At 51.6% G+C, this 26311-nt stretch overlaps 3 protein-coding genes across 21 annotated transcripts in view; 1 reads left to right on the plus strand and 2 right to left on the minus strand.

Annotated features, from left to right (window-relative positions):
• SPACA9 (sperm acrosome associated 9) overlaps positions 1-26311 on the minus strand; it is a 468643-nt gene that overhangs the window by 342610 nt on the left and 99722 nt on the right. The gene's annotated exons all lie outside the window — the stretch shown is intronic.
• DDX31 (DEAD-box helicase 31) overlaps positions 1-26311 on the plus strand; it is a 181084-nt gene that overhangs the window by 116775 nt on the left and 37998 nt on the right. For 6 of the 17 annotated variants that reach the window (XR_013405348.1, XM_015116488.3, XM_077967363.1 and 3 more), the window contains 2 exons: positions 19748-19817; positions 20499-21148. The exons of 3 other annotated variants lie outside the window; for them this stretch is intronic. Coding sequence is in view for 11 of the 14 variants with exons in the window: in XM_015116488.3 (XP_014971974.3) it covers positions 19748-19817; positions 20499-20702 (274 nt within the window). In the remaining 3 variants the exon portion in view is untranslated. Of the gene's footprint in view, positions 1-9534; positions 10020-14426; positions 15663-19747; positions 19818-20498; positions 21149-26311 lie in introns of those variants that run through there. 8 more of the 17 variants (XR_013405349.1, XM_077967345.1, XM_077967360.1 and 5 more) reach the window with 3 other exon arrangements.
• The window catches only part of CFAP77 (cilia and flagella associated protein 77), a 170266-nt gene that overhangs the window by 16519 nt on the left and 127436 nt on the right, over positions 1-26311 (minus strand). For both annotated transcript variants that reach the window (XM_015116516.3, XM_077967391.1), the window contains 2 exons: positions 20439-20544; positions 15165-15266 (listed from right to left, as the gene is read on the minus strand). In XM_015116516.3, coding sequence (XP_014972002.2) covers positions 15165-15266; positions 20439-20544 — 208 coding nt within the window. The remainder of the gene's footprint in view (positions 1-15164; positions 15267-20438; positions 20545-26311) is intronic.

Here is a 26311-nt window from a genome sequence, read left to right on the forward strand (position 1 = left end):
GTGAAGTCTAATTTATTTATTTTTATGTGGTGGGCTATATATTTTATTTCCTTTTCTATAAATATCATCTTAATATGGCATAAAAAGATAAGCAATTTTAGGAATACCTAGCAATTTATTTTCATGACCTCTCTAAGGCAGGGATGGCAGTACTGTTTCATTTCACTTAGCTCTAATAGACTGGTGGTAGCTGATGGCCATCGTCTGTTACAAAATATTCTAAGGCCGAACCCAGACAGGTGAAAAAAAGTACACAACGATTGATCAGTAAGGTTGGCCATGGGCACAGCAGGGAGGTAGAGTGCCACGTTTTCACTCTAAAAGATCAACGTGGAGTCTCCCATGGTAACAATGGTGCTTATAAACTCAGAACTGGGGGAGGAGACATCTACATGTTCCACTGCCCTCAACTCTCTCACTCTTTATGCAACCTCAGGTCGCCGGCACCTGGGATAGCCAGCGGGTAGGTTGGAGCAAGGGGAGGATGCAGAGACGGAAAGAAAAGAGGAGGCCAGCAGGGGCTGGGGAAGGACTCCCTACAGCCTTGTGAGTTACCGAGTGGCCTCGATTTGCATGGGGTGCCAGAAGGACTAACAAAGTTCCCATAGTCGGCTTGGGGAGAATATTGCCAGCCACTTTGAAAACATCGGTTCTCCGGGTGTAGAGCAGGAGGAGGAAGCTTTTGGGAAACTGCCTTAACCAGGGCCTGTGAGGCAAGGATGAGGTCCCTGATTAAATCTTGAGCATGATCCTAAAACCATCCTCAGCCTTGAGTCTGGCTGGGACTGTGCTGCTGCTCAGTGCTCATCCCTGGCTGGGCTGGGGCCCAGCAGGCTCTGAGAGTTGACCGACTTCAGTGTGCACTGGGCTTCCTCCTGTGCCCCCACAGCAGTGGCTCTGGTTCCATCGGGAGGCCTGGAAGCCGTGGAAGCATCTATCACCTTCGCCTTGCATCTTGAGCCTTCTCTTTGAAACACCTGGGCCCAGGAAGAACCTCACGCTGGCAGCTGCTGTGCGGGGGGCCAGAGACAACCTGGGGAGAGGTCTTCCCTTCCCGTTTCCCGTCCGCACCTTGGAGCCCCTGTCCAACACACGCACCCAACACACACCCTGCACACACGCACACCCCAGGATGCAAATGATAACCGCCGCGCCATCACTTGTGAAGCTTGACAGAAAATAATGAGAAACACTAAATCTTTTATAAGGTCAACACTTGCCTTAGCCGAGCAGCTGTCAAACAAGAAAAGAATTTAGCGCCGGAGCCACGAAACTTCCATCGGCTCATTAAACCCAACAGGGCCCGGGCCTGGCGTGGCGGAGGAGACGCGGGGCCTTCCGTTTTGTGTCAGTAATTTGCGGTGGAGGAGGCAGAAGAAACAGCCAGCGCCAAAGGGGCCTGGGGGCTGGCTGGGGAATCGTTAGCGCGCCAGGAGCGGCCTCGGCTCCTAATTGGAAGCATTGGGCATTATCAACGGAGGATTTGCCTCAGTTCCCTGACAGCTCGTGGGCCCAAAATGATCGCCCACTTGTCAGTGTAAAAGACCATTAAAAACAAACCATTTTGATTTAATTGGAGGCGGTGCACCGCGGGGCCAGGTGAGGGGCTCCTCAGCCCGGCTCCCCCAAGCTGCCGCCCCCTCTCCCTCTGTGTGGTGGGGCTCGAGGGGGTGGGGTGGGACAGTGTGTGTGTGTTTTCCAGACTTTTCGCCTTTCAAAAACTGTCTAAGGAGTGAATGGGAGACGGAGGGAACTTCACAGCGACCGTGAGGCCGCTTTCAATGGGGTTGTCAACAAAGGCCCTGACAAGCCGAGCCGCCGGGGAGGGGGGTGCCCCCTTTTCTTTGCAGAACGCAGATGATGGGAGGCTGCTCAGCCCTTTCTTCTGGAGGGGTCCTGCCGCAACCTGCCCACCCCCGCTTAGAAATATCAGGACAGGGGAGGTCACGGCAGAGCCTGATCTTCAGTGGGGAGGAGGATTTTTTCTTTTATCGTGAGGACTAAGAAGAAGTTAGTGAAGGGACTGTGTTGACGGAGACCCTGCTGAGGCATCTTTGCGAATGGGACGGCCCTTAGAGATCTGGGGTGGTGTCTCAGCAGGGTTCCCCCAGTCGAGGCCAGGGTGCTGACGATGCCTGCTTGAGAATCCTACATTGTCTCAGTGTGAAGAGGGCGCTTGTATCAATATTAACTTAAACTCCTGGTGGGTTCTCCCACCGGGGCAGGTGCCTCCAAGCACCTGCCATTGTGCACGGAACCTGAGCATGACTCGGAGTGGAGACTGCCTGATGCCAGGGACTGTAGGTTTTGCATGTTGATTCTCGGTACCATGTACGCCGTGGGTGCTTGATAAATATTAATTGGCACTTGCCAGATCTCAGGTCTATATGTTTGTATATTAATCTCACCCCCGTCTCACAACACGGAGATCTCATTTGCTGCTTTCTGCTTCTCTGACAAGACAACACACGCAGGACCACACAGGGCTGGGGGGCGTGTTAGGGAAAGGGCAGGAGGCACGCCAGCTGATCCCTTCCTAAGCCTCCACTGTTCATTCTGATGAAGGATCGGGCTGGGAGGAGACACCAGGTCCCTGGTGAGCATCAAATTCCAGAGCTCCAAATTTTACTGCTGAATTTAGACAATGGGGATTCTTTAATTACCTTCTCTGGAAATTTACCTGACAGTGCTTTCTCAGGTAGCACAAGGTGCTTATCCAGCCACATGGTTCCTCGGTTGACAGTCTCTGATTTTGTGCTCGGTTGCAAATTAAGTCCTTTGCTGAGCCGTCCATGCAGTGCCCGTCAGGACTTTATTGCTCATTAATATAGGCTGTTGAACAACTCCTGCGTTACTGCCAGGGAAGCTGGGGACACACTCTGATGTTTGGTGTCCTCGGCCGATGGGGGTGGAGTGTACTGCAGCGAGGTTTGATGTTGTTATTCCCCTTTTATCTTATTGGAATAGTGACCAGGAAGGACTTTTTCTGGTATCTTTTAAGAAGGAGTAGAACCTTTCTGTGGCTGACGAGGCTAAGCCTGACAAGTCACAAATAGGACTATTAGAGCTAAGTGTCCTCAGCTAGATAGCAAAGATGTTAATGCCATATTGTAGGCATGGTTCTAGGGAAATGTCAGCAGACAGGAGGCCTTCAAAGGTCTTGGGGTAACTCTACTTTTAGAGGCACCCAGTAGACACCAAACAAATCTTGGCCGGATCGTTGAATGAACAAACAGATGGACAGATGGATGAGGATGGATGGATAGATGGATGGATAGATGGTTGGATAGATGAATGAATGGACAGATGGATGGATGGATGGATGGACAGATGAGTGGGTCAGGGGCCTGGGGATGAGGCAACACAGCCCTTAGGAATGCATCCAAGATTCAGGCACCCTGAAGATCTCTGCTATGCTCAGCTTAAACTCTAAGTGGAAGGAGTGTTTTACTTTCTTCAATATTTGTACCTGTCTCCTTCCAAGTAATCTGAAGGCATCTGGCGGATTGCATGCAATGTGAAACAAGGTGTTTAAGGTCTGGGCACAGTGGCTCATGTCTGTAATCCTAACACTTTGGTAGGCCAAGGCGGGCGGATCTCTTGAGCCCAGGAGTTCAAGACCAGCCTAGGCAACATGGTAAAACCCCATCTCTACAAAACATACAAAAAAATTAGCCGGGTGTGGTGGTATGCACCTGTAGTCCCAACTACTTGGGACGCTGAGGTGGGAGGATCACCTGAGTCCGGGAAGTTGAGGCTGTGATTGTGCCACTGCACTCCAGCCTGGGTGACAGAGTGAGACCCTGTCTCAAAAAAAAAAAAAAAAAAAATAGAATAAAATAAAGGGTTGCATAAAGCATAGTCTGAAGAAAAGTGTAGCAACTCTCAGGCCCCTGGTTTGAACAGATTCTAACTCTTGCTCAATTTCTGTTACATGAAGCCAAATGGAGCACATTCTATCATGTCAGGCATGTTTTTTCCACAACAGAAGGGACGACAGTGTACTCAATGATTAGGGACGCAGGGCTTTGAGTTCCACACATCTGAGTTCCAATTTTGGTCCTATCGCTTTCCAGCTGTGTGACCAGGGGCCTCAGTTTCTCACATAGTAAGTAAGGGTCACACTACCCGTCCCGTGGGGTCATTGCCAAGCCTGGCATGGTGCCTGGCACACAGTGTAGGCATTGAAGACATGGTGGCTTGTACTGTTATTACTGCTATTAGTAGTACATGAATCCGACTAAGCTTCTTCCTGAAATTGCCCTCCAGCAGGGAATTTTCACGGAGATTCTTGTATTAAGTGATTCAAGTGGCACTGATAGACAGCTTCAGCCACAATTTTATTTAAAAATATGTAGAAATGCAGTGCAGCTTGACAAATCTTCCATGCATATGGGTAAAGGTAGAGAATGCAGCATGCACTGGGTGAAGACCGTGGTGCCTGGGCCGTCCACTGTTGCTGCAACGCAGGGTTCCCCCTTCCAACATTCAGAACTCTGCCCTGGGGTGCAATCGAGACCCTGGCTGCCTGTGAAGAAATGGTATCTGACTTTGGGAATTCGCAGGGCTGTCATGTAGAAGGGAGAGAAGGTGATTCCATAGGGCTCCAGAAGCAAGAAACACCATGAGGAGGAGGTAGAAGGCAGATTTCCACTGCACTTGAAAAAGAGCTTGCTATGGACTGAATGTGTCCATCCAAAATTCACATATGATGCTTGTTTGTTTGTTTGTAGAGACGGAGTCTCACTAAGTTGCCCAGACTGGTCTTGAACTCCTGGCCTCAAACGATCCTCCCACCTCAGCCTCGCAAAGTGCTGGGACTACTAGCGGGAGCCACCACGCTCAGTCAACAAAATGCATATGTGAATCCCTGACCCCCAGTGTGACGGCATTGGAGATGAGGCTCTTGGGGAGTTCATTAGGTTTAAATGGGGTCGGGAGGGTGGGGCCCCCATGATAGAATTAGCGTCCTTATAAGAAGAGTGTGTGCTTCCTCTCTCTCTCTCTCCAGCAAGTGAGGACTTGGTGAGAAGGTACCTTGGCTATATGCCAGAAAGAGGACCCTCACCAGAACCCAATCATGCTGGCACCCTGACCTTCGACGTATAGTCTCCAGATCTAGGAGGAATAAACATGTTGTTTAAGCTCCCTGGTCTATGGAATTTTGTTATAGCAGCCTGAGCTGACCAAGACAGAAGTTCATAAGCCTTAGGGCTGTTTAACAGACAGAGGTGGTCTCCAACTGCCCATTTCCCTTTGAAAGCCCCATCATGCCTCATGTCAAACATATGAAAACACATCCACCTGCCACAGTAAACACATATTTGAACGTAACTGTAAGAGTGGAGTTGACATGACCCTGGGAGCTGGGGCAGCTGGCTTGCTGAAAATACAGGTTTGATGGCTGCCCCAGACCCACTGGATCAGAGTCCTGGACTCTGCATTTTTTTTTTAAGATGGAGTCTCACCCTGTCACCCAGGCTGGAGTGCAATGGCGTGATCTCAGCTCACAGCAACCTTGACCTCCCAGGTTCAAGCAATTCTCCTGCCTCGGCCTCCTGAGTAGCTGGGATTACAGGAGCCCACCACCATGCCCAGATAAGTTTTGTATTTTTGCTAGAGACAGGGTTTCACCATATTGGCCAAGCTGGTCTCGAACTCCTGAGCTCAAGTGATCCTCCCACCTTGGCCTCCCAAAGTGCTGGGATTACAGGCATGAACCACCGCACTGGGCCTTAGACTCTGCATTTTAAACATCTCCTCAGAGGATCCCAGGCATAGCCAAGTTTTCACATAACTCATCTACCAAAGCAGCTTCCAGGGCCTCGTCCCTCCCAGAGGCTTGGTTGCCCCATGACCCTCCCCTAGCCAGGCCTGTGCCACGGGCTTCACATGCATGATTGCACCTGGTCCTCTCTTTTGCCATCCCCACTTCACGGATGCAGACCTGGGGCGGGCACCAGGCAGGCTGGGACCTGGAACTGCTCTGTGTGGCTGCCCAGCCCACAGACACAGCCCTCTTGCTGGGCTCGGCCTCAGCCTCCCACTTTTAATGCAGTAAGCCTGAATCCGGGATCAGCCGCCTCTTTCCTTTTTAGCCTTGGGGCCAAACTGCAATTTAAAAGATGCCCGAGATTTTATCAAGGTCTAGAGGCTTTTGGGGCAGTGGGAAGTTTGGTTTATTGCCAGGGCTTAAATCAGCCAGAGCAGGCCCGGCCACGACACTCTGGACACTCATAAAATCCTTCATTCCTAACTGCCCTGCACTTTCCTTCCCAGGTCCTGCATTTAGCCCCGCACTGGCCCCCGACCTCAGTTGCAGGTCTGTAGTATTTATCAGCTCTTTCAGGGCCTGAGGCTTGGAGGCTGCCAGCCAGAGTCCAAGTCCCCACCTGGCCACATGCTAATCAGGCATGTGACTTTAAGCTTCTGAGCCTTAGCCTCCTTGCCTCAGAGACAGGGTGACTCATCTCTACCGTGTGGGGTTACTGCGAGTATTGACATGAAATGGGATAACTCACAAAAGCACCCAGGCTTGGGCCAGGCGTGGTGGCTCATGCCTGTAATCCCAGCATTTTGGTAGGCCAAGGTGGGTGGATCACTTGAGGCCAGGAGTTGGAGACCAGCCTGGCCAACGTGGCAGAACCCTGTCTCTACTAAAAATACAAAAATTAGCCGGGCGTGGTGGCGGGGGCCTATAATCCCAGTTACTCAGGAGACTGAGGCAGAAGAATTGCTTGAACCCAGGAGGTGGAGGATGCAGTGAGCCAAGATTGTGCCACTGTACTCCAGCCTGGGCAATAGAGTGAGACTCCATCTTAAAAAAATAAAATATAGTTTAAAAAAAAAAAAAAGCACCCAGGCTGACACTCAAGAAGGAGTCAGGATGTGTGAGCTATTGATGTTATCATTGCTGCTGTCTGGGAACTCTGTCTTTAGGATAACTTCTCCCCTCCACTCTCCCAGCCATTGGACTTTGGTCAACCTACCCACACTTTTTTTTTTGGCACCACCCTAAGGCATCATTTCCTAGGACTCCTTTGAGGACAGGAGGGGAAGAAGACAGAATCAGTCTTCATGAAACCTCCCCATTGTCTTACTTCCCCCTACCCCAAATGTGTTCACTGACGCCATGCACTTTGCATCTCTGAGGGTAGCCAGTCAGGCTCTGTTAGCCAGCATCTTGATCCATTTCACCTGCAGCTTTGCCAGAGTTCAGTTTGAATGAACCCTGAGCTTATTCCAGGAAATCATCTGATGCCATTTATGGGCAAGAATCTGCTGCCGGCCCCGTGTCAGGTGGCACCGTGTCAGGTGACGCCATGTCAGGTGGCTTTGGGTCCCCACCCCACCAACCTCGCTGGGGTCGGGGGATGGAGGCTGACAAGTGGGGACACTCAGAAACCAGAAGGAACCTGGGTAACATAGCAAGACCCTGTCTCTACTAAAAAGTTAAAAATGAGCTGCGGGCCTGTAGTCCTAGCTACTTAAGAGGCTGGGGTAGGAGGATCACTTGAGACTGGGAGGTAGAGGCTGCATTGAGCCATAATTGTACCACTGCACCCCAGCCTGGGCAGCAGAGTGAGACCCTGTCTCAAAAAAAAAAGCTTCGAGGGAGACGTTGAGGAAGATGCTACTCCCCAAACTCCTTCCCAAGCCAGTGGGATTCTCTCTAGATCATAGGAGATTTATTCTCCTGGAGATGAACTAGAAGTCGGAAGAGGAGATTGGGGACCTCCCAAATTCCATCAACTCCCCAAATTCAACATGAGACTCTCGCTGCCTCTAGAAATTAGAAAGATGTGACTGATGCCCAAACCAACTGTCTTACTCATTGATTCTGGTGATTTTCAACAAAAACGTGAGATACTTTTGCATATAATCAGGGAGAACCACCTTCTGGATTAGACAAAAAGCTTCTGGAGCTAGAAGGATGAAGGGGGCAGCCAGGCTGGGGGTTCCCAGGTTGCAGGACTGGTTCTGTTGGAAGGGTCAGCTTTGGTCATCCCTTCACTGCTGGCCTCTCCAGGCCCCACCACAGACACTCCCAGACTCTGAGTGCTGCTCTAGGAGCTTGGCCGCTATTCCCCCATCACTCCCTACATACACAAATGCCTCCTTTCCTCTTGTCTCTGCCCCAGACCTTCAGCTCTGGCTATTTGTGGCTTGCCAGTATTTGAGCAGCAATGTCACCTCACAAGCAGGTGCCTAAAAATTCTGTACCTCTGAGGTGCCAGATTATGTAAAACCAATTAAGCTCCTGCTTTTTTTTTTTTTTTTTTTAAATGAGACAGTCTTGCTCTGCCACCCAGGCTGGAGTGTAGTGGCACACTCTCTGCTCACTGCAACCTCCACCTCTGGGGCTCAAGTGGTTCTTCTGCCTCAGCCCCACCGAGTAGCTGGGATTACAGGCACCTGCCATCACGCCTGGCTAATTTTTGCATTTTTAATAGAAACGGGGTTTCACCATGTTGACCAGGCTGGTTTCAAACTCCTGACCTCAGGTGATCCACCCACCTCAGCCTCCCAAAGTGCTGGGATTGCAGGTGTGAGCCACTGTGCCCGGCCAACCTCCTGCTTTCATCCCTGTAGCAAGTCAGCTCGTCTGCATACTGATCCATGTAGAATGGGGGGTGTCTGTATTTAGAGAGGAAGTGTCAACTCCATCAGGGCCTCTGAATCATTCTTCCCATTGCCCTGTTTCCACATGTGACACATTCCATTCCTGTACTTGGTGCCCTCCACAGTGACACAGGACGATTCTTATTCGGATGCAAGGAAGCGACAGGACTCTTAAAAATACATCACTGGTGCAGAGATCCTTAGAGGGGCAGTAGATCTGGCAGCTATCCTTCCCGGGGTCAGATACACCTTTGTAGAGATCCGCCCATCTTCATTTTAACCAGGCAAGCCTTGTGGAGAGGCAGAGGCGGCAGGGTGGACAGACTAGGAGCCCGCTTGGGGGGTTTAGCAGAGAGTTAACTTTCCAGCCAGCTATGATTTGTAAGAGAGCTTAAAGGTGGGAAAGAAAATCCTTTTCTTAGATTCAGCAGCTTTCACTAATCAGCTGCATCTCTGGGTGTCACTGCTTGGCTGGCTGCTGAGATATGTTTTTTTCCCTCCATCTCCTGTTCTATTAGGGAAGCTAGGGGACCCAGGAGACCCGAGGCAGGGTTAGTCTTCCACGAACAGAGGAGTCTGATCCCAGCGTTCAGAGCACAAAAGCTTGTAAATCAAACTGTTAGCTTAATAGCTTGGGCCATTATTCTAAAGCAGTGGGGCTGAAACCAAAAGCCAAATGAAAATATAGTCAATTTGTTCATACTTTAGTGACTGAACGACTATGTAATGTTGGTGGGTATTGGCGGTGTAGAGAGACAAGGACTGTGGGGGCAGGGGCGGGTGTTCTGGGGGTGGGGGTGGGAGGGGAACGTGGAGACCGCCCCCCCCCCGCCCCTGCCAGATGCTTGGGCAAGCCCCCTTCTAAAATGGATGTTGGGTCTCTAATTATAAGATGTACTTTTTATGATAAAGATCCAGACTCTGGAAGTCAGCAGGCTTCGCTGCTGGAGCACAGCCCTGACCTTCATGCCGAGGGAAGCTGAATATGCAAAACCGGACTTGGCCAGCAGCATGCGAACGTTTGGTGAGACATCAGGAAGAACTGAGCTCAAAGCTGGGGGTCGAACACTGGGATGAACACCTGGGGAAGAACTCAGGATCTCCATCTTTTAAAAACATTTTAAAAATTGGCCTTACTGGTTTTGGAAAAGCTACATCTACTCAATGAAAAAAATGCAAAGCATATAGAAAAGAGCATCAGAGAAAGGAAAATCAGCTTCAACCCCCCCCCGCCCCACAGATCACCACTGCTACCATTGGGGGGCCCTCCTGCCAAACGTCTGTACGCATTGTGCACTCAGAGATGCTTGGGAGCTTCTCTCCAGACGGGGTCCCGTGGCATGGACTCTTACCCAACAACATGTTATTAAAGTGGCAATAAATACAGATCAAAGCCATGGTTGTCAAGGTCTCCTAACATGTACTTGAGCCATCTCTTCATCCGTGGCATCCCGCCTTTCGCCACTGTCATCGGCCACAAGCTTTTGGGGGCACTCGCTCTCCATCTTTGGGCAGAAGGATGTACCGTCTGCTTTGTGTGGCCATGCACGAGGGGCTGGTTGAGAACCAGAGGAAGTGCTGTTAGCCAGGGCCCCTGGGCAAGTAGGGGTGTCTGGACCCCGCCTGGAGAGCCCTGAGGAGGTTTCTGCAAAAGGCACAGGAACAGGGTGGGCCGGTCCACGCAGGGTTACGTTTCATGGGGCTATCGTTATGGGAGTGGCCTCCGCCCTTCAAGCAAGGTTGGTGTCTCCAGACCATTTCAGGCTGCGGACACGGGGCACCTGGGGACACCCGAGGACACCTAGGGCAGACCTTCTCCAGACTTCCCAGCCCAGGTGCCAGCTGTGCAGCTGCCTGTGTGTTGGTCTGTCTGTCCATGTCACCCCAAGCCAGTGGCCAGCAGCCCCACGGCGGCAGTCACACCCAAGTCTGGCCTGCTTGCCAGCATAGTGTCAGTGCAGGGAACAGGGCCCGGCACGAAGGCGCAGGTGGAAAAGATTTGTGAATGAGCGAGTGAATGAATGAATGATCTCCACAACCATCCTCATGGCAGCTGCTACTTATAGGCAGTTAATATGGGCCAGGCGTTCTGCTAAGCGTGGTTCACACGTTCTCTCCAGATCCTCCCAGCAGCCCTGCCAGGGGAGCATTTGTTAGCCCATTTTACGGAATAGGAAGTGGGTCGCGGACAGGTAAAGCCACCTGACAGGTAGGTGTGGCAGGGTCACCACTTGACCCCATTTGGCTGTCCCTGGAGTCATGTGTGCACACAGACGTACCATGCTACTCCCTGCTGGCCTTGCGGTCTGCCCTGCAGACCTAGAACACTGGGCCAAAGGGCAGGGGAGCGTCCCTATCCCCCCAGGGCACAGGGGCATCGGCCCCAGCCCAGCGGCTCCTCCATTCAGGGATGGGAGACAATGAGTTCACGTCCCATCCCCAAACTGAGCACCTGAGAAGGATCTGAGCTGCTCCCCCTGCTGGCTCACCCTGGGTTTGGGGTCTGCACCTCCAAGAGCCCCCATCCCCTCCCACATGGCTCCTGGGCCAGTGAGCTGGGAATCACAGAATCTTGGATTGGAAGGGACACTCAAGAACTAGTCCCACCCGCTCATTTTCAGATGAGGAAACTGAGGCCCGGAGAGCCCAGGCCCAACTGTCCTGGAAGGAGGGCCCCTTGCTGGCTGCTGGCTAAGCCCCCTCCTGGGCTCCGGCCACCCGGGGCAGTTGCTGGTGGCACAGACCAGAAAGAAGACATGTCTACTGCCCTGCCTGGAGGGAATGCACGGTGGGGGACGTGTCCTCTTCCCTCTTTGGTCCCTCTCCTCTCACGACCCTGTAAGTGGCCCGGGTCATCGGGGCGGGGGTCTCGGCAGCCCCTCTGGCGGGGCAGCCCCCTTGTGGCTGGCGGCGTCGGTGCAGCAGCCGCGCCCTGCCTGCTGCTTTTCCGTGTGAAAGGTGTTTAATTATTTCTGACAGAGTTCAGCGTCGACATCTGTTCGTGAGCGGGGAGAGTCCATTTAGGTTATCCATCACCGTGACAGGTTCAACTTTTTTGGAAGCGCTTTTCCCTTCATAATGGGGCCGGGGTGGGGGCAGCAGATCAGCGGCAACGCCAGGCGCAGACAAAGGCCCTTCCGGGGCTTCACGCGCGACAGACACCGCAGACAGCAGCTCCACTGCGGGGAGTGGCCCTGGCTGCCCGCCCGGACCTCTGAGTCCAGGCCCGGTTGGTGGCTGCCAGGATGGTGGGTGCTTGGGTGCTTGGTTTGGGAAGGGGAGAAAGGGGAGGCTCATCAGGTCCGTAACAGGCTTTTAAATTCTTCTGTCACTCTGGGCTGTATTGGCAGTTCAGTCTTTCATCCCCTCATTCATTCATTCCACAGATGTTTACTGACCCCCTCCTCTGTGCCAGGCACCCTGCTGGCCTCTGGGGACAAGGTGTGGAACTGATAGGCACGGTCCTGGGGGCTCACATTTTACTGAACAAGATGATAAAAATTACAATTACCCAGTTAATTAATTGCAGAGTTAAGTGCCAGGAAGGGGAAGAAAGGGCCCCTTGGTGGCGAGACTGGGGACCTGTGGGTGGGGCCTGGAGGTGAGGTAAGGGGTCCTCGGGAGGCCCTGGGGCTAGAAAACCCCAGATTGGACCCAGACTCCACTTCTCACCTCGGCAAGCCTCAGTTTCCACATCAGTAGAATGGGGGCATGATATCTATGAGACGAGGCATGCTCAGCCCCGGGTGCATTCTAAGGGCTCAGTAAATACTTTTTGTTGGTGTTACTTCCTGACAAGAAGGGGACTGCGTGTGACACCTATAACGGCAGCACTCTGTGGGCCTAAGGGTCTCTGCTGGGTTGGACAGGGCGGCATCCGGGGATGAACCCTGCACAATTCCGCATTTCCCTTGGCCCCAGGTTTCCGGCCAGTAGGATAGGGAGACAGCCTGCTGCTTTAACGCCCAGCATCCTGCGAATATCCTCAGGAAGGAGGAAAACACTCGGCAGATACTGTGGCTTGCATGTTGATTTTCTTTCTCATGATCTTTATGGCCTGATAGGTCACGTGTGCCAGCTTGGGCCCTGCCATCAGACACACCTCGGTTCCTGGCCCTGCCACTCTGTGGGCAAGGAAGGTGCTCCCCCTCTGCCTCTCATCCACACCACCCGGTCAGGACGCTTGTTCTGAGGATGAAATGAAGGAATATGCACACATGACCTCACACAGTGCCTGGCACGGAACAGGAGGCCATCATTCCTGGTTTGCTATTGTTCATAGCCATATGTCAGAATAACGGTCTCAAGACTGGCAGACCCCTGGTCAGCTGAGTCAAATCCCCTCTTTTGAAAATGGAAGCTCATTCTATGTGCATTTAGCTCCTACTCCGGGCCAGGCACCATGGGACACAGGTGAGTGAGACCGGAGCTCCCAGCACAGGTGTAGCACCGTTACCCGGAGCCCTTTCCTTGCTCTGCTGAGGGGAGACCACCTGAGTGTCCTGTGTCCATGGTCTTGGGCTCTAAGTCAGAAAGGAGGGGGCTGAGTGGGGCTGGGAGTCAAGGCCTAAAGCAGAGTCCTGCAGAGGACAGCCCATGCCAGGGGAGTGCTGGGTCCCAGTCCCTTCTCAGGCAGCGTTCCCACGGACCACAGGGATTCTCACAGAGAAAAGAGCAGGGAGGTGGCTGGGTGTGGTGACTCAGGCCTGTAATCCCAGCATTTTGGGAGGCCCAGGCAGGAGGATCACTTAAGCCCAGGAGTTCGAGACCAGCCTGTCCAACATGGCGAAACCTCATCTCTGCAAAAAATACAAAAATTAGCTGGGCATGGTGGTGCAAGCCTGTGGTTCCAGCTACTCGGGAGGCTGAGGCAGGAGAATGGCGTAAACCCGGGAGGCGGAGCTTGCAGTGAGCTGAGATCCGGCCACTGCACTCCAGCCTGGGCGACAGAGCGAGACCCCGTCTCAAAAAAAAAAAAAGGCAGGGAGGAAAGACCACAGCCAGGGCCAGGATGGAGGCTGTAGATGGAATCTGCTGAGTAAGTGAGAGAGCAGGGGAAGCAGAGGAAGTGACATGGCTGGAAAAGGCAGAGAAGCTAGAGATGAGCCATGCTGTTGAGGGCAGGAGCAGTGAGAGGAGCTGCAGAGCTGCAGTGACTCCCACCACCTCCCGAATGTGCTCGGCCCTGTTCCTCCCTTGATGTCTGCTGTGCACGGAGGCAGCGCACTGACGGGCGGCGGGGCGCATGGTCATTGACATATGCTGGCAGAGGCCACTTGGGCAGAACATGAGAGGCCGCGTCAAGGGGGGCAGAGCAGGTTTCTCCGGTGAAGCTCTACAGCCTGTTCAAGTGCATTAGGCTCAGAAAGGCACCGGCCCTTCATTGTTTAAATTGCAGTTTAATGTGGCACAGCAGCCGGGCCTGGCTGGCCAGGAACGTTGCTTTGTGCAGCTGTCTTCCTGGGGCCGGGGGGGTGCCTTGTGGCCTCCGAGAAAGGCTCCCTCTGCCTGAGCTGAGCACACGCAGCTCCTTCAGCCCCATCCTGAAGCCACTGTTCCCAAATATCCCATTTCCCTTTCTCCGTATGGTGCCCCCGGCTCTTACACTGACTGTTCTTTCCCTGCCAAAAGCTGTTGAAGATGAATCCCTGTCTGGGTGCTACAGGGCTACGTGCTTGAGAGAACGCCGGTTGAGTTCTGAGGCCAGAACGTGGCGCGTTCCCTGGGTCCTTATCTAGGTCAGTCTGGGTACATGTCGCACACTTGCCCCAGTCCTTGGTAGACCTTTGCTCCTCTCTCCCCAGGGACGTCGCTCTGTGGGAAGTTCATCCTGGTTGGCATGCATCTGTCTTGCACCCCAAAATTCCCAGCGCAGGATGTCATGCATCAGCTACCCCTTCCCTGGAGGGAAGTTTGGCCCAGACAGCCTCTGCCCCAGGGAGACAGCCCCTGCCCCAGGGAGACAGCCTCCGCCCCAGGTGGACAGTCTCCTTCCAAGTGGATAGCCTCCTCCAGGTAGACAGCCTCCTCTACAGGTAGATAGCCTCTGCCCCAGATGGACCGCCTCTTCCCCAGGCAACAGCCTCCTCTAGGTAGACAGCCTCTGCCTCGGGTGGACAGCCTGCTTCCCAGGTGACAGCCTCCTCTACGTAGACAGCCTCTGCTTCGGGTGGACAGCCTCCTCTACAGGTAGACCGCCTCTGCCTCAGGTGGACAGCCGCCCAGCCTCTGCACCCAGATGGTCTGGGTTCAGCCCAAGACTCTGCCACTTTGCAGCATCCACTATGTTCCCTGTCCGGAAAATAGGCCTGGTACCAGCAGCTGCCCCCTTCAGTGAATGTGAAAAGTCATGGAGATGGTGCACATAGGCTCAGCTCCGGGCCTTAGGAAGTGCTCAAGAAACATGAGCTGTTGCTGCTGCTGCTGTTGTGCTAATCGATGGCGAGAAGCCCACAGAACTTAGAGACAGCAGGTAAAGACCTGGCAAGGTGACCAGCAGCCAGCATGAGGCAGGGAGGGGCATGGATGAAGGTGACACTGACCTTCTGGAAGTGAGGCATGTGCCACAAGGTGTCCAGCTTCACGGGCGGCTTGTACTTCCTCAGCTGACTGCTCCGGGTCTCATACAGCTTCCCAAGGACCACCTGCAGACCAGGGAAAGGCAACGGTGAGACGGTCGCCTGGCTATTTGGAGAAGGCCGTGCTGAAGGAATACAAAGACAGGGGGCTGGGATGCTTGGCATGGCAAGATCCTCGGTCACTTTCCTTCCAGCCCCAGCCCTTCTCCAAGGCTGTTTCACACCACCTGCCTCCGTGGTCCTGTCTCTAGCCACAGCTCAGGAGACTGGGGGCGGGGGGTGGAACCCCAGGATACCCGGAGCATTCCAGTCCCTGGAACACGTGGGATTCCAGCATGCAACCACCCTGAGGGCATGGATAGTGTCTCAGTCATCCTTGAACTTGTCCTCCGTGGCTAACGCAGTCCCAGTGGGTCCCCAGGACTCCATGGTGTCTGAATGAAGAACTGCATGATTCGAGAGGTTAGTGTCTCTTAGAACAAGTCCTCCATGGCCTGCTCATGCAGAGGAGTGAGAGCTTATTCGGGGAACTCAGGGACCCCCCACCATGGTGTCTCTGCAGGTGTGATTTCAGAGACACAGGAGAAGCCCGTCTGCTGCTGACCTGCGTGCCTGTGCCCTCTAACAGGTGCCAGCAAGTCCACTGTTAGAGCCACATAGCTCATAAGGTCTGTTCTGGACTGATCCAAAAGACTTGGTTTGGCTTTGACTGTGTCATGTCCTGAGATGTGTGAGGGGACAGGGCATAGGCAGCTGGGGATGGGCTGGAAGCCCTGGTCTGGGAGTCATCAGTATTGGCTGCAGCCAGAGCCACAGACCTGCAGCCCCAGGGGAGTGTTGGGGACAGAGGCCTGGTGGAATAGCCCTGAGGCCAATGCTGCCAAGTCCTTTATCTCAGGGCTCGGTTAGGAGGGGCCCAGGGCGTGAGCTCACAGGCTCTCAGGTTTCCTTTATGTACTTTCTCATAAATCAGGATTCCAAACTGTAGACTTTTCAGGCCTTACAGAACATGGATCTGCCCTGGCTTCCAAGGGCGGGGCCCCATGAACTCCACGTGGCCTCCCATGGCGTGAAGCACACGGAAGGCAGAGTCGGCAAATAAAGACTGCACCGAGTTTAATCGAGGTGCCACCACCCCAGTAAACCCCTTTTATTGATTTATTGTGTTAATTTTATTGAAAGTGTCTATGGATCACTTACAAGCCCCCCGACCCTTTTTTTTTTTTTTTTTTTTTTTTGAGACAGAGTGTCGCTCTGTTGCCCAGGCTGAAGTGCAGTGCTGTGATCTAGGCTCCTGGATTCAAGCGATTCTCCTGCCTCAGCCTCCCAAGTAGCTGGGTTTACAGGCACCTGCCACCACGCCCGGCTAATTTTTGTGTTTTTAGTAGAGATGGGGTTTCGCCATGTTGGACAGGCTGGTCTCAAACTCCTGGCCTCAAATGATCCACTGGCCTTGGTCTCCCAAAGTGCTGGGATTTCAGGTGTGAGCCACCACATCTGGCCATGTCTAGAAGGTTTTGAAACTATCTTTGAACCAAAGCAGAGAGGCTGTCTAGTCGGGGGTTAGGGAGCCGGGCTTCGGAATCGGAGGCAAGCAGTCATGTCACCTGTCTGAGCCTCGGTTCTCTCTGCTGGAAATAGGGCGAGCAGGGTTCTTGCAGGGTTTGCTGAGTTCAACTCTGAGCAGGGCAGCTGGCCAAGATGATGGCTCACTTATCGGTAGCTGTTGCCATGAATTTCATCTGGGGTCATCCCAGTCAGGCCATACCCAGATGCTGACAGGCTTAAGGAGGACACCGAGGTCTGTGGCTGGGGGGATGTGGCCTTGCAAACTGACCATCTAAGCAAGTCCGGTAAATTGTCTGTCAACCCCAGACCACAGCCTCCCAGCGTTTGGTGGGTTTGTAGCCATTTGTAGGACAATATAGCAGACACAGAGAATCTTGGAGCAAGATTACAAGGTTGATACAAGTATGTTCTGACTGCCTGCTACGCGCTAAGTGATGGAGTTCACAATACCTCCAAATATGCGCTGTTGGCATACTGAAAAAGGGCAGAAGTAGGACGGTCTCTCTCACGTCCCCTGCCCTTCTCCCCTCAAGCAGGTTATGAGACCCTCATTCCAGAGGTGGCCCCCAGAACCTACAGGTAAAGAACATCCTGATAATCTGAACAAACAGGACTTGCGAAGTTTCCCCCAGTTTATCACCAAAAGATCTCACTATTCATCCAATCCTGTTTCTCCACAACTATCCCCTTCTTCACCAAATCCAGCCTAAAAATACATGCGTTTAACCATTTCTTTGGGCCTTCATTTCCTTACGGAGGCTCACGTGTCACATAAAACTGAAAGACATTTGAATGCTTTCCTCTTGCAAACCTGTCTTTTGTGATAGGGCCCTCAGCCATGAGTCTAGGATGGGTAGAAAGAAAGATATTTTCCTCCCTTCACAGACACAGCATGGCGGGCCCTCATTTAATCAGACCCCTTTCTGTGCCCAGTGCAGAAACCAAGACCCCAACACAGAGAGATTCCCTCAGCTACACATGCAGAGCTGGCACCTGCTCCAAACCACACGAGCTGTTTCAGGGGGCTCTGCTTGAAAAGGAGGGGCTTTCTCCTAGAGCCGGAAGATGGGGTGCATTTACCAACACTGGGTTGCGTGAAATACCTGCTAATTAAAACTCCCAGCTCTAAGCCGGGCACAATGGGCTCACGCCTGTAGTCCCAGCACTTTGCTCCCACGCCTGTAGTCCCAGCACTTTGCTCCCAAGGTGGACCATCTGAGGTCAGGAGGTGGGTGGACCATCTGAGGTCAGGAGTTTGAGACCAGCCTGGCCAACATGGTGAGACCCCGTCTCTACTAAAAATACAAAATTAGCTGGGCCTGGTGGCAGGTGCCTGTAATCCCAGCTACTCAGGAGGCAAGGCTGGAGAATCACTTGAACCTAAGAGGCGGAGGTTGCAGTGAGTTGAGATTGCCTCATTGCACTCCAGCCTGGGCGAAAAGAGTGAAACTCCGTCTCAAAAACAAAGAAAGGAAGACGAAAAAACCAAAAGAACTCCCAGCTCTAATGCAGGGCTAGAAAACAGTTTGTGCTGGTAATGCTCCCTCTGGAACCGGCCATTACCATAGCAAGTGGACTCTTGCTTGAGCCATTAACAAATAAACTGGTCATGGGTTGCTCTTAAAATATTATTACAATGCCCAGCTCTTTAATGAGCTGTCTGGGGCTCTGCAGACGGCTGAGAAGAGCCAGGAGAGGCCCTGGCACCCGCCACGCCTGGAAATCCTTGGACCCCCAACTCGTACACCCCTCCTGGCCCCTCCTGAGGTGTACCAGGATTTCTAGAAAGACTCCTCCGATCCCCAGGTTGGCCCTAGCACATCACAGGCGCTGTCGCTGAGCCCCAGGCTTTTCCGTAAACAGCAGGAGTGGGACCTCTCCTTCGGGAAAAGCCTGGACTCTCAGGCTGGACACACCTAGGTCTGACACTGTTGGCAAATCACTTCATCTCTCTGAGCCCTAGTTTCCCTGTCAAATAAACCACACTGAGATGATAAGAGGAGAGACTGACGTCAGGGCATTCTCGGAGAACTAAATGCAGAAACTCAGGGTGCGTGCTCAGCCCAGCCCTCAGCTCAGAGGCTTGGGGAGGGTGCTGGTTGTGATTGTCATGACAACCAGCCACACTGGAGCCACGCCCTTGATGAAGTCTGTAAAGCACCACGTGAACATAGAACAAATCTGATTTTACCATCATCAGTCTGGACCTACTGCGGAGGAGGCCAATCTGATCTCTCTGAACGTTTGAGTTTCAGAATACTTTAAAGGAAGTACTATTTTATCTATTTATTTTTTATTGAGACGGAGTCTCGCTCTGTCGCCCAGGTTGGAGAGCAGTGGCACGATCTTGGCTCACTGCAACCTCCGCCTCCTGGGTTCAAGCAATTCTCATGTCTCAGCCTCCTGATTAGCTGGGACTACAGGCTCGTGCCACCACACCCAGCTAATTTTTTGTATTTTTAGTAGAGACGGGGTTTCACCGTGTTAGCCAGGATGGTCTCCTGACCTCGTGATCCACCTGCCTCGGCCTCCCAAAGTGCTGGGATTACAGGCGTGAGCCACCGCACCCAGCCAGGAAGTACCATTTTAGTATCTTTTCTTTTGAGACAGAGTCTCACTCTGTCGCCCAGGCTGGAGTGAAGTGGTGCAATCTCAGCTTACTGCAACCTCCGCCTCCCGGGTTCAAGCTATTCTCCTGCCTCAGCCTCCCGAGTAGCTGGGATTACAGGCGCCCACCAACATGCCCGGCTAATTTCTGTATTTTTAGTAGAGACAGGGGTTTCACCATGTTGGCCAGGCTGGTCTCAAACCAGGTGACCCACTCACCTCGGCCTCCCAAAGTGTTGGGATTATAGGCGTGAGCCACCGCACCCGGCCGTGAGTATTTTCACATGTGTATGACAATGCAAATGAACAGTTAAAGATGGTTTTCCTGCCTGCTAAAATCCTCACTGACCTGATGTCCTGCTCATTGCTAGGGACTCCTATCACCAGCAATCGGCAGTGTTTGGACATCCTCGGGACCTCAGCTCAAACTTCCCTGTGCAGGTACTGTCTCCCCAAGCCTCGACTTCCACGCCTGGGAAGCAGAGATTACAATGCCTGCCTTGCGCCCTTGGTAGCATAGATGCGAGGATGCATGTCCTGCTTGGGAGGTGTTTGGAATACTGCTTCCTGGTTAATTTGTAATAAAATGTTACAAAGTTTAATATAATGTGTTCTTTGAGGCACCCTTTTAGAAGTGGGTTCCTCTTCAACTTTGCCTTATTGGCCTTTTCTCTATAGATTGTACAGGACATACTTCTGTGTGGGCCAGGTCGGATTAGTCTAAAATCTGATTTTGGGTGTGTGAAGTTGTGCAGACGTTTGGTGAGAAGGGTGCCTAGGTAGGAGTCAGGACAGCTGGGTTCTTATCCCCGCTCAGGGTCACACGGGGCCTGTTGACTGGTGGCCTGGACCCATGTCCTCTACCCTCTGAACTTACGTAGGGTCAGAACTGGATCCTTTCAGCTCTAGATTCTCTGATGCTGGTCAGAAGATGCAACCTGATTTCCCACCCACCCCCAATGACAAACATACACAAATGTCATCTCGATGCTTGGCCCTGGCCAGCCCGTCTCTCTTCTCCACCCCCTCAGCTGGCAACTCAGGAGTGAGGGCTACATTTACCTTCTGCTTCTTCTCCAGTTTGATGGCTTTCTGGGTGGCCTTTTGTTCCTGTACCCACAGTTGCAGGTACCGGTGCTGCAGCAGATCAAAGAAGGGTGTGGAAGGCCTGGAGGGAAGAAATTCAGACAGAGCTTGAGGCCCTGGAAAGACGGAGGCATCCGCTCCCCACCCCCCGCCCCCAGGAGCCTCCTAAACATCAGGAGCTGCAGGGTGCATCACTCCTACAGCTGTGAAAGCCTCACTCCCAGCCCGCAAAAGCTATGAAACAGGTGCCTCACCTAGGCTTATGAGTGCTGGGCCTGCGATGGTGGTAGGACTCTCTCCTTGACCAAACGTTAGAGGTCTGGTCCTCTGAGCTCTCTTTCTCACTAGGCCACATCCCTGGGCCCTATCCTTGGCCTGCTGAAGCCAGTTTTAGCCAAGAGTCCCGCTACATTGATTCGCCACCCCTTCACATCTGATTACCCTTGACAGCTGATTAGGTTCCTCACCTGTACCCTTGATATCTGATGACCTTAGCCTGCCTTTAGCAAGGATCTTCCTGCCTTGACGTCTCCTCTTAGTAATTTTCCATCCACTGACCCCGCCCCTCCCTTGGTTCCTCAGCCAAACATCCCCACTTCTGTTGTATCTGGAATTGAACTCAGTTCTATACTGAAGCTTCTCCCTTTTTGCAATAGTATTGAATAAAATGTCTTTACCACCTTTAATCAGTGTCTGGCTCTGGTTCTCTTTGACAGTGATTTCCAGCCAAGGAGCACTTACCCTAGGTATTTTGTATGCTCCACCCCTTCCCAACACAAAAATGGAGACTAGTATTATTCCCATCTTACAGATGAGAAGGGTAAGATCCCAGAGCAGTGCGGGCAGCACCGCAAGGCAGACCCGCTCAGCCACAAGCCTCTGTAGCAGTGGGATTTCATGTCCTTGCAGCGAATGGCCAACTGCTCCCAGGTGGGACCTAATCTCTAAACAGGTTGAGAGGCTGAATATCCAAATGGACAATGGCCAAACCACATATAAAAGTGAACTATGGGCTGGGCGCTGTGGCTCACACCTGAAATTCCAGCACTTTGGGAGGCCGAGGAGGGTGGGTCACCTGAGGACAGGAGTTTGAGACCAGCCTGGCCAACATGGTGAAGCCCTGTCTCTACTAAAACTACAAACATTAGCTGGGCGTGGTGGCGTGTGCCTGTAATCCCAACTACTAGGGAGGCTGAGACAGGAGAATCGCTTGAAGTCGGGAGATGAAGGTTGCAGTGACCCGAGATCACGTCACTCTGCACTCCAGCCTAGGCAACAGAGCAAGGCTCTGTCTCAAAACAAAAGCAAAAACAAAAACAAAACTATGAGCCACAATCTGCAGATAGGCCAGGAAACCAGCCCGTTTTGTACAGTAACCAGCCCAGGAAGCCACCTGCTATGCCAGACTTGTAGGAAGTCAGACTGTGGTCTTTACCAACAGTCCAGGAAGCCAAACAATAACCCTCGAAACAGCCAACCCAGCATGTCTGGGACTTGGTTAATAACTCCCAGCTCCCCTAATTTTTGTACACGCTTGCAGCTCAGAAACAACCAGAAAAAACTAAATAAGTGCCCTTAACCAGTCCCATAGGATGCCCCCATATATATAAAATAGATACCTAGAATTTATGATGTATATCATATACATGATGCATATACATATATTTCTATTTTCATGAGGAAGAAAATGAAAAGATAAACCAAACTTATTAACTAAGAAGTTACCTGTAGAATGAGGGAGAGAACAGGAAGGAAATAACAGAAAGGAAACCTAGAACTTTTTGAATAGACTTTGTGTTATAGTTTTGACTTTGGAAACATATAAAAAATGGTTTTTTTTGCTAATTATGAAAAAATTAAAGAGAAAGGATTAGCATCTACCCCATATCACAACAGGAGAGAGCAAATGAACCTAATTGTATGTCAAGTTGTGGCATAAACACAGATGATTTCAGGTGACATTATTTATTTATTGAGGTGGAGTCTTGCTCTGTCACCCAGGCTGGAGTGCAGTGATGCAATCTCAGTTCACTGCAACCTTGCCTCCCAGGTTCAAGTGATTCTCCCACCTCAGCCTCCTGAGCAGCTGAGATCACAGGCACCAGCCACCACACCTAGTTAATTTTTTGTATTTTTAGTAGAGACAGGGCTTTGCTATGTTGACCAGGCTGGTCTCAAACTCCTGACCTCAAGTGATCTGCCCACCTCAGCCTCCTAAAGTGCTGGGATTACAGGCGTGAGCCACCTCGCCCAGCTTCAAGTGACTTTAAAAGAGATTTGGGTAGAATATCCCTAGCGTAAAATATCCTGAGGATAAAAAGAACCATGAGGAAATCTGAAGCTGTGTCCTTGTTGCTAATAATAATGTTGATATTGTTAGTTTGAAACTATTATGTATACATTCCAGGATAAAGCAAATTAGTAATTATATAAATGCCATTAGGAGAAAAGAAATACCTATATAAAATCAAAGTAGTAGAAAAAGAACCTCTGTAATTTTAAATTTGAATTGTAAATATCATCACGAACTCATTAGTTTTCCTCTTTATAAAAAGTAACATGTTTCCTATCCCTATCTCTGTCCACTGTAAAAGTCTAGAAGTGATCACAACTCAGTAGCAATGAGCACCCCTAGTGCCTAGACTGTGGTCTCAAAGTGCTGTTCTCTGCTCAAAAGAACCAGGGATCACTGGAGAAAGGGTTGATCTCTGTGCCCAGGAGGTACCCATGCCAGAAGCAAGAAGGCTGTCAGAGGCTATTGGGAGACATGGTAATGGACCACAGGGGCCAGCCCAAATTGGCCAAAGACAGGACAATTTGAGGATTAGATAGAATAACAACGGCCGTGAGTTGAAATCCATCATATAGCACTCTCTATATGACACATGGACATATATGTATAATTCTGGTTGGGGAAAAAAGGAAAACCTCCTTGTGCAGTTTGGAGGTTGCTAGGCCACAAAATCATTATTCTGAAAATAAATAACAGAGCATTTACCTGCCTTTCCTCCTGTACTAACAGGATCTTGGGTAATCAAATAGGCAATAAGGGAAAGTTCTTTATAGAAAAACCAGAGCTCGGCCAGGCATGGTGGCTCACGCCTGTAATCCCAGCACTTTGGGAGGCTGAGGCGGGTGGATCATGAAGTCAGGAGATCAAGACCATCCTGGCTAACACAGTGAAATGCCATCTCTACTAAATAGTAAACACAAAGAATTAGTCGGGCGCGGTGGCGGGCACCTCTAGTCCCAGCTACTCGGGAGGCTGAGGCAGGAGAATGGCGTGAACCTGGGAGGCGGAGCTTGCAGTGAGCCGAGATCACACCACTGTGCTCCAGCCTGGGCGACAGAGCGAGACTCCATCTCAAAAAAGAAAAACCAGAGCTCATAAATGCAGGAGGAATGACAGAATTTGTGGGGAAATCAGTGTTTTGTGACTCCTAATGAAATAATGGATCTAGGGAACATTCATCAGTGGCTGCTAAAATGATTAGGTGGAGGCTGATGGGAGATTCCCAACAGATGGGTCGTGCTGCAGCAGCTGAACCGAATGACCAGCCCTTTCTATGATCGTCGTGTTATTACTGTGGTAAATATACACAACATAAAATTTACCCGTTATCAATCTTGACATCACTGACAGTGACAAATAGATACTGTGCCAGAAGTGATAGGCTAGGAGGTATGCTGGACTGCCTACCAAATATGTTTGGAGGAAAAAACCCCAAAGTAAACTAACTGGAAGGTAATCAAGACTCTAGACCAGCATTGTCAAATTACTTCTTTTTCTTTTCCTTTTATTCTTTTTGAGACAGAGTCTTGCTGTATTGCCCAGGCTGGAGTGTAGTGGCGTGATCTCGGCTTACTGCAACCTCCACCTCTTGGGTTCAAGTGACTCTCGTGCCTCAACCTCCCGAGTAGCTGGGACTACAGGCTCCCAACACCATGCCCAGCTAATTTTTGCATTTTTAGAAGAGATGGGGTTTCACCATTTTGCCAGGCTGGTCTCGAACTGTCGACCTCAGGTTATCCACCCACCTCAGCCTCCCAAAGTGCTGGGATTACAAGCGTGAGCCACCGCACCTGGCCTCAAATTACTTTAAAAAAAAAAAAAAAAAAACTGCAATTACTTTTGTACCAACCTAATATAACGTGAGCTACCCTGTAACCCCAAACCAAGGAACACCTGGAGCTGCCAGCAGCTGGAAGAGGCAGGAAGGGTCCTCGGCTAGAACCCTGGGAAGGAGCGGGGCCTGTTGACTCCTGTTTCATGCTTCTGGCCTCCAGAATTGTGAGAGAATCATTTCCTGTTGTTTAAGCCACCAAGTTCATGGTAATTTGTGACACCGGCCACAGGACACTTGTACGCAGGGGTTCCTCAGCCTACACGCTGGGAAACATCTATGGGAACCACGTTCCCGCTGAGCGGTATCCAGAACACGGCCAGTGACTGGAACATGGAAGAGTCTTCGACAGCCAAAGGGCATTTTGAGCAGTGTTTCTCAAACTGTGCACCTGGGTCACCATGGGATCTTGTTCAGGGCACTTCTGGTTCAGTCACGTGGGGCGGCCAAGGCGCTGCATCCAGGCCTCATGCTTCAAGGCTTAAGGACTTGGAGATGATCTAACCCCAGGCTCTGAGCCTCCCAAAGTCCCAGGAAGGTCCAGGCAATTATTTCTGTGCAGCTATGTAAAGACATTCATCTGAGGAGAGAATCCACAGCTTTTATCCGATGTTCTCAGACTCCCAAGTGGCTGGGACCTCAGGCGTGCGCCAACATATCGGCTAATTTTTTGTTTATTTTTTGTAGAGACAGGGGGTCTCACTATGTTGCCCAGGCTGGTCTCAAAACTCCTGAGTTCAAGCGATCCTCCTGCGTCTGCCTCCCAAAGTGCTGGGATTACAGGCGTGAGCCACTGCACCCGGTTTATGTGTTTTTCAAAGATGCAAATGCCGCAGGAAGGGTTCAGAACCTCAGAACTTACCCCGTGACTTAATTTCACAGAAAAAATGAATGAGGAAACAGAGGTCCTGAGAGGGAAAGCGGCTCCCAGGGTCACACAGCTCGGGACCGGAGGTGGCAGACCTGGAGCCTCTCACTCTGCGTTTTATGTGGACTGCATGGTGGTCTTAAACTTTGACGTCATTGTCAACACTTAAAAATGAAAACTTTTTCCATTCAAAAAACAACTTCCTGGAGTGTCTTGACATTTGGTAAGTTCTGTCAATGCTGGACTGCACTCCTGGCTACAGCAATTGGCTGGCGCTGAATACAAGTTCCCCTTCCGCCCCAGGCCTCACCCTGCCCTATTGCCTTACCAGGCTGGCTCTGCTCTCTGCCGGGCTCCTCCACATGTTTCAGCTTATGGTCCAGAGACAGCTGTAGAGCTAAAGCAGACACTAAATATCCACTCCCTGGCCGCCGTCTGTGCTCCTAGGCCAGTCTGCCTCCCCTGCATGCAGCTCTCTTTGGGCCGGGGCTGAGCTGGGATTCTGTTTGAGCCTGGGATTCTGTCTGAGCAAAGGTTCAGCAGCTTCAAGCTGCTGCCCCTGCTCAGAGGTCCTTCACACAGCAGCCTGTGGTGCAGCTACAAATGGTGGTTCTTTGTTTTCCAGTTCCTTTCCCCTGCGGTGACTTTTATTACTTAATTATTACTCACCCCATGCTTCTGAGCAGCCTAATTTATAGCTGTGTTTTCTAATGACACTAGATTCGCAATCTGAAAATATCTACCCCAAGAGGCTGTTCACAACACAAAAGATCTCTTCTCAGCAGTCCCCGCCACATCCATCGCCACCACAAAGGCACCCTCAGCCCTCCTGCGGGCTTGGCTGACATCCTGTGTCT

Source organism: Macaca mulatta, chromosome 15 (assembly GCF_049350105.2).
Source record: "Macaca mulatta isolate MMU2019108-1 chromosome 15, T2T-MMU8v2.0, whole genome shotgun sequence".
Classification (NCBI taxonomy): domain Eukaryota; kingdom Metazoa; phylum Chordata; class Mammalia; order Primates; family Cercopithecidae; genus Macaca; species Macaca mulatta.